General features: G+C 39.0%; 2 protein-coding genes across 2 annotated transcripts; both read left to right on the forward strand.

The window, feature by feature from the left end:
- Positions 1-1,924: 1,924 nt before the first annotated feature.
- Positions 1,925-3,821, forward strand: LOC587024 (5-hydroxytryptamine receptor 1-like). The gene is made up of 3 exons (XM_030985092.1): positions 1,925-2,270; positions 2,583-3,279; positions 3,586-3,821. The coding sequence occupies exons 1-3, from the start codon at positions 1,926-1,928 to the stop codon at positions 3,819-3,821; spliced, it is 1,278 nt and encodes a 425-aa protein (XP_030840952.1). The 5' UTR covers position 1,925.
- A 2,059-nt stretch (positions 3,822-5,880) lies between these two features.
- On the forward strand, positions 5,881-8,747 carry LOC587038 (5-hydroxytryptamine receptor 1B-like). The gene is made up of 3 exons (XM_011682458.2): positions 5,881-6,225; positions 6,691-7,387; positions 7,976-8,747. The coding sequence occupies exons 1-3, from the start codon at positions 5,881-5,883 to the stop codon at positions 8,410-8,412; spliced, it is 1,479 nt and encodes a 492-aa protein (XP_011680760.2). The 3' UTR covers positions 8,413-8,747.
- Positions 8,748-10,250: the final 1,503 nt, after the last annotated feature.

The raw sequence follows: 10,250 nt of genomic DNA on the forward strand, positions 1-10,250 counted from the left end.
AACAGCCTCGTCTGTCTCATCGCGATCAGCTGGCGCGCGCTGTGTACATGTATACATTTTTTCACGGCAATGACGTAATTTACCCGGGTAAATATCACCCTGGCTCGTCTAGGGTGAGATTTACCTCGATATTGTCCGGACGTTACCCCGATTGACGTGTCTTAATTGGAAGGGGGTAAATGTCGTCCGGACGTCACCGCGACTTTATTTTCCAGTTAAGACGGGGTTTTAGACAACAACAGTACAGTAAGCCTGACTATATACCGTCACTTTTAAATCTAGAGCGAATGTTCATCACGATTTTCATGACCGGAGCTGTTCTTTTATATCACAATATATCACATGCGCATTATGATATATGATTTTTTTATACACGCTTCTATAGGACTTTGTATATGATAGTTTACTTATTTGACTTGACTTGTGCGCTGTTGTATGATATTTAATTTAATGTATATGTATTACATGTATATAATTATTATGTTTGGTTTTTTGATGGCTACCCCGTGGCACTGTGCTTTCGGAGAATTTCGCTTCCTTTCTCAATTGTAAATATATATTTCATGATAATTTTTGTATTCATTTTGTGAAGGAAATAAATGTATATTGAATCGAGTTAACATATTGACTTAATTGCCTATTCAAAAAAATAAAAAAAGTGTTGTTTTGATTTCATACTTTCACTTTCACATGTCATACTTTCACTTTCACAAGTGTGTCTAATTTTATTTCACTTCCTGAAAATAAAAAATAATGACAGTTCATGTGTTGCAGTTTCGACTGTGGTTAGTTATAATTTATAACGTATACAGTAGGCTTGCGGATGCACCATGTAAGAGAGATGGAGGATTGAGGAGTCCTGAAAAGGACTCTCGGTAATCTTTCTTGAGGGTGTGTAGTCCTGAAAAGGACTCCTCAACCCTCCCTCTCTCTCACATAGTGCATCCGCAAGCCTACTGTATATCTACATCACCATGCAAGCCGATACTGCCATGCATCATCTAAATTTATAACGTGTTGTGAAGCGTATACAGTAGGCTTGCGGATGCACCATTGTAAGAGAGGGAGGATTGAGGAGTCCTGAAAAGGACTCTCGGTAATCTTTCTTGAGGGTGTGTAGTCCTGAAAAGGACTCCTCAACCCTCCCTCTCTCTCACATAGTGCATCCGCAAGCCTACTGTATATCTACATCACCATGCAAGCCGATACTGCCATGCATCATCTAAATTTATAACGTGTTGTGAAGCTGATTAAGAACCGGAGAAAATTCGAACGATTATTTATTGAATTAATGAATAAGTGCAGTAATTCTGATAAAAAGATATGTCAATGATATATATCATCATATTGGTGTGCATATTTTGTCTACTCTTATAGGTTTTAAAGGCATTTAAAACGAGGTGTTCATGTAAGCGATATATTTTTCACAATTATGTTTGTTTACATTAGTATCTTTAGTAATCAGCTTAAATCATTATGACTAAAGACTTTTTGATCGAATTTTATTTCTGCGTTCAATGACGTGATACAAAACATTTCATCATTACAGGAAATATATATAAATATACTTTCAGACAAGGTGTCCAATCTATTTATGCGTTATTAATCATTTTGAGTTGTTTAGATAGAAATATAATGACATACTTGTATGGTGTGTGTGAATGGTGCTCTTTACATTACATACATCTCGAAATGAGGAAGATGGAGGAGGGCCCTGAGGGGGGGGGGGACATATCGTGTATCATTTCCTGGTCATGAGCAGATCAAGGAAGTTTCTTAGTTATATTCAAACATGTCAAAAAACATCTTATAAAGTCAGTTGTGTCAGGCTAGCAGTTTATTTTGGGCGTTTTAGATGGATTAAGGCGCTGTACCTTTTCTTCTTTTGCGTGCATCGTACGACCGAACTACTTTTTGACATCACAATGGTTGCTAATCTTTCAAATGACCATCATGCAACAACCGCATTACCCTCACCGACGTCGTATGATCGTCATCGTGATCTCGTGATCAACCATGATCCGACATCGGTCGTGGCCGTTGTCGAGGGCGTCACCCTGATCGTCATCTTCCTCGGGGCGTTGGTCGCCAATCTGATCGCGATGACGGCGATCCTTCGAGACAAGTTGCTGCGGAAGAACCTCCATAACTGGCTGATCCTCAATCTCATCGTAAACGACCTCGGTATAACGATTACAAGTATGTCTTTCTCTATCGTATCCGTTTTCGACCACGGTCAGTTTCTGGTCAACAACGATGTCATGTGCCTGGTAAGAATATAATTTTTATTGGAGGGGAAGATGACAGAGATAATTATTAAATCTCTATTAACAGTAACTATTTTGAGATAAGTGTACCACAGATTATGAGGGGCATTAATGCAAAAATCCATTTTTATTTTAAGATTTGACCTGCAATAATCAACGTCTGTTCATAGTATTTGTCTTAATTTAAGGGAATTAATTCTATTAACCATCAGTCTAGTAAGTCAGTCCTCTGAAAATGTCAAATTATCACGTATTATCAAGGGTTGGCAAATTTATAAAAAAAAACACATGCATGTTTTATCCCTGTATTGCCAGATAAATGGAACGGGAGCTGTAGGCTTCTCTCTCGGTAACTTCGCTACGATCCTGGCCATTTCTGTAGACCGCTACCTGACCGTTGTCTGGTCCACCCGCTTCCCTCCCACCAAGTCTAGGACCATCGTCTTCATCGTCCTCTGTTATGTGATTTCGTTTATCAACGTCTTGCCACCTTTCTTCAAGTTTCTCTCCGATTTCAAGTATCACCCGGACACCCACCACTGTTCACCCGTCTGGGAGGCCTGTATCTACTACATCATCTGCTTCGTCATTGTCTTCTGCATCACCGTACCCGTCATGGTCTTCTGCTACACCGGCGTTGTTCTGACCTTGAGGCGACAGGAACTGCAGCTTCGGTCGTTCTCTAAGGACAACCGGACAGCTTCTCCTGGAGTTGTGACTACTAAACCCGGCGGAAGGATGCAAATATCAGCTGACGTCACCAGTGACAGGTACACCCAGGCGGCAACCTCAACAGACGCGGTGACCAAGTCCGCAGAGAGCTGCCAGACCGAGGACTATTTTCCATCGGTAGACGCAGACACAGAGGAACCTTCCAACAACGGCGCACTTGAGATGCAGGACCAAAAGGACCATGAAGACGAGAGGACTCGGCGGAAGAAAAAACTTAAGAAGAGAAACCACCAAGTGATGCAAGGCAACCTCAGTATGGAGAAGAGGGTTGCCCTGACAGGTACTAATTTCTCTGATTGAATAACCCTCTGGATTAAATACTTTTTCGTACCTCTACAATTCTTAATATTAATGTCCTTTGATTAAGGGACAGCTAATTCGTGTATCCTCTGGGAAAGGCGCTATATAAATCAAGTTATTATTTTCAATATTATCATTATTATTGTTATTATTGTTATTATTATTATTATTATTATTATTATCATCACTATTCTTATTGATTATATTATCAATTCCTCCAACAATCATCTTTATATTTTGTGCATATTTGCTATCATCTTATGTATCTCACCTTTGTATCTTTCAGGAATCTTACTTGTAATGACTACAGTGGTATGCTGGGCGCCATACACTATCCTCCACTCCTGCTTCATACCAATCGACTCCAACCATTGGATGGGCGTGGTGACGATGTGGCTGAGCTATGCCAACTCCCTGCTCGACCCTCTGATCTACACGTTCATGAACAGACAAGTCCGGGCAAGATACAGGGCCCTGTTTAGCTGGTGTCCAGGAATCAGTTGCAGATCTGTGCGAACTTAATTAAAGGAAATACAAAGTTTGGGGAAATTTGAAAAATTGGCTGGAAAGTGATTCTCTACAATTTAAAAAAAAATATTTAGATGCCCCTGTGGATTTATTATAAGCACTGGAAAATTTAGCCCCTAAAACACTTCTGCTTTTGGGAAAATTGAATATAAACATTTACCGGTGCTCCAGGTAAATTTTGATAAATTTCAAATAGCGCCTACGGCCATACAATGTTAGATAGCTGCGAGCATGAAAATCTCAGAATATGTAGTTGTGATATATAATTTCCGAACGGAAGTAGCCAATTGGTCGACTTAAGTCAAGATTGTTTTATAGCAACATTAATATTTTGACCTTGGGAGGGAGCTATACAACATAAACAGTTTATTATTTACAATTTCATCAATTTAGACTCGATTTCACCGCGACAATGATCACTGAATATTGTCGGATCGCATGCTTCCAATATGTTCATTTGAACCAAATTCATGACCCAATACCAAAACTTTGAATTTTCTGTAAGGTCACGAAGTGATTTTGTGGCTCCTCTCCAAGCAGGATATCCTTATACATCTCTCTTGATAAGGTATTTGTTTTCATCGTGTGTTTCCTTGGTGAGGTAGACAACACCAATACAGAAAGCCTGACTACCGTCACTTTCAAATAAAGAGCGAATGTTCATCGATATTTTATAAAGACCGGAGCTGTTCTTTTATATCGCATATATCACATGGGCATTATGATATATGATTTTTATACACGCTTCTACAGGGCTTTGTATATGATAGTTTACTTATTTGACTTGACTTGTGCGCTGTTGTATGATATTTAATTTGATGTATATGTATTACATGTATATAATAATTATGTATGGTTTTTTGATGGCGCCCCATGGCCCTGTGCTTTCGGAGAATTTCGCTTCCTTCCTCAATTGTAAATATATATTTCATGATAATTTTTATCTTCATTTTGATTTTTTGAAGGAAATAAATGTATATTGAATCGAGTTAACATATTGACTTAATTGCCTAATAAAAAAAATAACAAAGTGTTGTTTTGATTTCTTACTTTCACTTTCACAAGTATCTCTAATTTTCTTTCACTTCCTGAAAATATAGAATAATGACAGTGCATGTGTTGCAGTTTCGACTGTGGTTAGTTATAATTTATAACGTATACAGTAGGCTTGCGGATGCACCATGTAAGAGAGAGGGAGGATTGAGGAGTCCTGAAAAGGACTCTCGGTAATCTTTCTTGAGGGTGTGTAGTCCTGAAAAGGACTCCTCAACCCTCCCTCTCTCTCACATGGTGCACCCGCAAGCCTACTGTATATCTACATCACCATGCAAGCCGATACTTTCATGCAGCATCTAAATTTATAACGTGTTGTCAAGCTGATTAAGAACCGGAGAAGATTCGAACGATTGAATTAATGAATAAGTGCAGTAATTCTGATAAAAAGATATGTCAATGATATATATCATCATATTGGTTTGCATATTTTGTCTATTGTTATAGGTTTTAAAGTCATTTAAATCGAGGAGTTCATGTAAGCGATATATTTCCACAATTATTATGTATGTTCACATCAATATCTTTAGTACTAGTCAATTTATAGCATTGACCATCATTATGACTATATAACTTTTTGATTGAATTTTATTTCTGCTTTCAAGAGCGAAATACAAAATATTTCATCATTACAGAAAATAGATATAAACAGACTTTGAGACATTCAAGGTGACCAATCTATTTATGCGTTGTTAATCATTTTGAGTTTGTCTAAATAGAAATATGACATACGTGTAGGACATGTGTGAGTGATGCTCTTTACATGACATTTTCAAATGAGGAAGATAGGGGGATATAAATCGTGTATCATTTCCTGGTCATGAGCAGATCAAGGAAGTTTCTAAGTACGTGATATATATTAAAAAATGTAAACAAAAAATCTCATAAAGTCAGTTGTGTCAGGCTACCAATTCATTTTGGGCGTTTTAGATTCAACGAGGCGCTGTACCTTTTCTTCTTTTGCTCGAATCGTAAGACCGAACTACTTGTTGACATCACAATGGTTGCTAATCTTTCAAATGACCATCATGCAACAACCGCATTACCCTCACCGACGTCGTATGGTCGTCATCGTGATCTCGTGATCAACCATGATCCGACATCGGTCGTGGCCGTTGTCGAGGGCGTCACCCTGATCGTCATCTTCCTCGGGGCGTTGGTCGCCAATGTGATCGCAATGACGGCGATCCTTCGAGACAAGTTGCTGCGGAAGAACCTCCATAACTGGTTGATCCTCAACCTCATCGTAAACGACCTCGGTATAACGATTACAAGTATGTCTTTCTCCATCGTATCCGTCTTCGACCACGGTCAGTTTCTGGTCAACAATGATGTCATCTGCTTGGTAAGAATGTACTCTTTTTTTGGAGGGGAAGATGACAGAGTTTATTATTAAAACTCTATCAACAGTAACACACCTTTGAGATAAGAGTTACTCACCCCAGATTAAGAGGGGCATCAATGCAAAAATCCTTTATTTTAAGATATGACCTACAATAATCAACGTCTGTTCATAGTATTTGTCTCATTTTTTTTTGAGGGAATTAATTCTATAAACCATCAGTCTATAGTTATTCAGTCCTCTGAAAATGTTGAATTATCAAGTAATCTATCTTATCTTATCTGTTTGGCTGCCAAGTAGTGATTTGTGGATTATGATTACATAGACGTTTTGCCTGTACAGTGAATGACTTTTATATATATTTGGGAAATATGATCTAAAAAATACATTCTGTTTATATGCCAGTATAAGATAGGGTTGGCAAATTATTGTATAAAACACATGCATGTTCTATCCATGTTTTAACAGATAAATGGAACGGGGGCTGTAGGCTTCTCTCTCGGTAACTTCGCTACGATCCTGGCCATCTCTGTAGACCGCTACCTGACCGTTGTCTGGTCCACCCGCTTTCCTCCCACCAAGTCTAGGACCATCGTCTTTATCGTCCTCTGTTATGTGATTTCGTTTATCAACGTCTTGCCACCTTTCTTCAAGTTCCTCTCCGACTTCAAGTATCACCCGGACACACACCACTGTTCACCCGTCTGGGAGGCCTGTCTCTACTACATCATCTGCTTCGTCATTGTCTTCTGTATCACCGTACCCGTCATGGTCTTATGCTACACCGGTGTTGTCTTGACCTTGAGGCGACAGGAACTGCAGCTTCGGTCGTTCTCCAAGGACAACCGGACAGCTTCTCCTGAAGTTGTGACTACTAAACCCGGGGGAAGGATGCAAATATCAGCTGACGTCACCAGTGACAGGTACACCCAGGCGGCATCTTCAACAGACGCAGTGACCAAGTCCGCAGAGAGCTGCCAGACCGAGGACTATTTTCCATCGGTAGACGCAGACACAGAGGAACCTTCCAACGACGGCGCACTTGAGATGCAGGACCAAAAGGACCATGCAGACGAGAGGGCTCGGCGGAAGAGAAAAATTAAGAAGAGAAATGTTCGCGTGATGCAAGGCAATCTCAGTATGGACAAGAGGGTTGCCCTGACAGGTACGAATTTCTCTGTTTGAATAACCCTCTGGATACCATGGGATAGTTGTTCGTACCTCTAAAATTCTTAGTTTGTCCTTTGATTAAAGGACATCTAAACTTTGTATCCTCTGGGAAAGGCGCTATATAAATGAAGTTATTAAAATTATTTGTAATATAGTTATCATTATCATTGTTATTATTATTATCGTTATTAATTTTATTATTTATTCCTCTAACAATCATGATTATAATAAATATTGTGTGTTTATATACCTCACATAAGAAATCCATCCAATTGATTGGTCGTAAATGGAGACGTACGTGATTTTAGCCATTCCCGTAAAGAAACGAAGAATGCCAATACCGGTTAATAGTTCAAGAGCGAGATCCCTCAAAATTCCGGTTACCATGAAAATAGTACAATTTTAGTTTACGTGTTAAAATGTTCTTTGCACGCGCGCGGACACCATACAGTGCTTGTCTGCGATTCCCAAATGATTGAAACTTTCGGCCTTGAGCATATAAAACAGCTAGGCCTCTCAAAGCATTCGATATCTCTATAATATTTGCTTTCATTCTTATGAATCTCACCTTTGAATCTTTCAGGAATCTTACTGGTCATGACTACAGTGGTATGCTGGGCGCCATACTTTATCGTCCACTCCTGCTTCATACCCATCGACTCCAATCATTGGATGGGCGTGGTGACGATGTGGCTGAGCTATGCCAACTCCCTGCTCGACCCTCTGATCTACTCGTTCATGAACCGACGAGTCCGGGCCAGGTACCGAACCCTGTTTAGCTGGTGCCCAGGGATCAATTGGAAGTCTTTTCGAAATCGACTCGTTAAAGCTCTTCGCATCGTTACTGTTTTCATGGAGATAACATCGACACATGACGTCATTGTTTTTAAACATACAGTAAAAAAGCGGTTGACTTTAATACAGAATACCGCTGATTTCTGGATTCCATTTATCATGAATATGATCATCGATCTTAAACAGTCACTCTCAGCTTTGAGGTCTACGACGCGGTTCGTGTAACCAGCGGGTTCTCGATACTCTTGTAAATGTACAAATTTCATTATTTTTTTTTACGAATACATGGACTCAAAGAGAGACGAAGCCGGCAATAAGCGGGGGTGGAATTCCATTATACTAATCTGCTAAATGAAAAAATCGACCTATTAATTGCCATTCGCCTTTTCGGGAGGTATTTCATGTAAGGCCCATCAGGAGAAATACTGATGGTATGTACCAAGAGTCATTAATTATTTTGTTTAAATAATATTTCTTCCGGGAAAAAACTGATTATCTTACAATGGTTTTCCCCCTCCTTCTCTCTCTTAAAGTTCATATTTAACAGGTAGACTAATTGATGGAAAGGCAGCAAGTTAACAATGTCCGCGATTATTAATGATGTGTTTTAAAGTAGGCATACTTTAATCTGTATTAGTTTCAGAAACTGAAAACAGTGTAAGCGAAACATATTTTGAGGCCTCTATCTCCCAGCTGTATTGTATTAGGTTTAAACATAGTTATTGATCAGCCTACTTCATTTCAACAGGAAAGTGACATCCTTGATTTCAAGTAGCTCCAATTAGTTGTGCGTGATATAATGGTCTCTGAGCTGTTAATGCGAAACCAAAACAAGTGTAATGCGAAACAAGTTTTGATGGCTCCGACCTCCAAAGTTTTATGAGATTTACAGAAAGTTCATTGAATACAATAAGTCAAAGTTTTTCCACTTATCGACAGATTCTGATTGATATAATATTTGCTAACATAAACGGTGTTGTATCCCTGGGCAACAATGATAATGCCGTCCCTCATGTCGCTACATTATAGTTGTACTTGTGTACACGAATGTATTCTAATCGCAAGAATGAACGTAGAGGTCGTTGTTCAGATAAATCCTGGCATTACGGCGTTTTCTTTTCGATGAATAAATCAAAAGTCTGTGACAGTTATGAATAGAAAAGTTTTCGATTTGAATTTATATTTATTCAAACTAGTTTTCAAATACGAAATTTTGCCGGACTTTCTTCTTGGCACGTTGGGAATCAATGCATTTAATTCTATGCGCCAAAAATCGGTTTCGATCAAGTTTTTTGGCCCTCTTTAAAAAAGAATGAATAAAATCCATTTTAGGTGATTACACAACCTAAAGGCTTCAAAGCAGTAGGCCGTTTATGTCTGTGTCTGCTTGTCTGTCTGCCTGTCTGTGTGTATGTGTGTTTGTAGAGGAGGGGTGCAGGTTATATAGTAGGCCTAAATGGCACCCCTACTTTTAGATTTGTGCTCCGGTCAATATCAATAATCGTCCCATTTTTCACGAAGTGACGGATAAAATTAAAAGAAAGTTATTTTCGAATAAATCGCTTTCAAACTTTCAAACCAAAATCTCAACCTCTTTAATGTATAAAGGGCAAATACATGTTATATCCTGGGATAGAACATATCTCAATGTTTAGTTCTATGTTTAATTATTTCCATAATTTCTTATATTTTGGGGGGAAATGAGCTGTAAACATAACCGTCACTTTGTGAAAACACGAAATGCAAGAACGCGCTGCGATTTTGTTTTCACGATGTGACGGCTCGTAGCCGCGCGCGTAAAACATACAGGGTTTTCCTCTTGTGGATGGAATTCCCGAAATGGACACTAAATACGGCAAAACGTTATGTTTAATTGATGGACAGATAAAATAACTCGAACTGCGAGATAGAGTACATTTTCCTCTTTCTGTAGCTGCTTTTTTATTCCTCTGATTGAACTTTTAACACAACCGTCATTTCGTGAAAACACAAATTACATAGAACGCTTTGATTTTGTTTTCACGAAGTGACGGCTCGTGGCCGCGCGCGTATAAAACATATGG

This window comes from Strongylocentrotus purpuratus, unplaced genomic scaffold (genome assembly GCF_000002235.5).
Source record: "Strongylocentrotus purpuratus isolate Spur 01 unplaced genomic scaffold, Spur_5.0 spur5_scaffold_14, whole genome shotgun sequence".
Classification (NCBI taxonomy): Eukaryota; Metazoa; Echinodermata; class Echinoidea; order Camarodonta; family Strongylocentrotidae; genus Strongylocentrotus; species Strongylocentrotus purpuratus.

Bases quoted from the DNA above. Each gene is read 5' to 3' on its own strand.
- LOC587038 (XM_011682458.2), top strand. From the start codon at position 5,881: ATGGTTGCTAATCTTTCAAATGACCATCATGCAACAACCGCATTACCC. The intron at 6,226-6,690 runs GTAAGAATGTAC...ATGTTTTAACAG, and splicing joins ACAATGATGTCATCTGCTTG to ATAAATGGAACGGGGGCTGT. The intron at 7,388-7,975 runs GTACGAATTTCT...TGAATCTTTCAG, and splicing joins CAAGAGGGTTGCCCTGACAG to GAATCTTACTGGTCATGACT.
- LOC587024 (XM_030985092.1), top strand. From the start codon at position 1,926: ATGGTTGCTAATCTTTCAAATGACCATCATGCAACAACCGCATTACCC. The intron at 2,271-2,582 runs GTAAGAATATAA...CTGTATTGCCAG, and splicing joins ACAACGATGTCATGTGCCTG to ATAAATGGAACGGGAGCTGT. The intron at 3,280-3,585 runs GTACTAATTTCT...TGTATCTTTCAG, and splicing joins GAAGAGGGTTGCCCTGACAG to GAATCTTACTTGTAATGACT.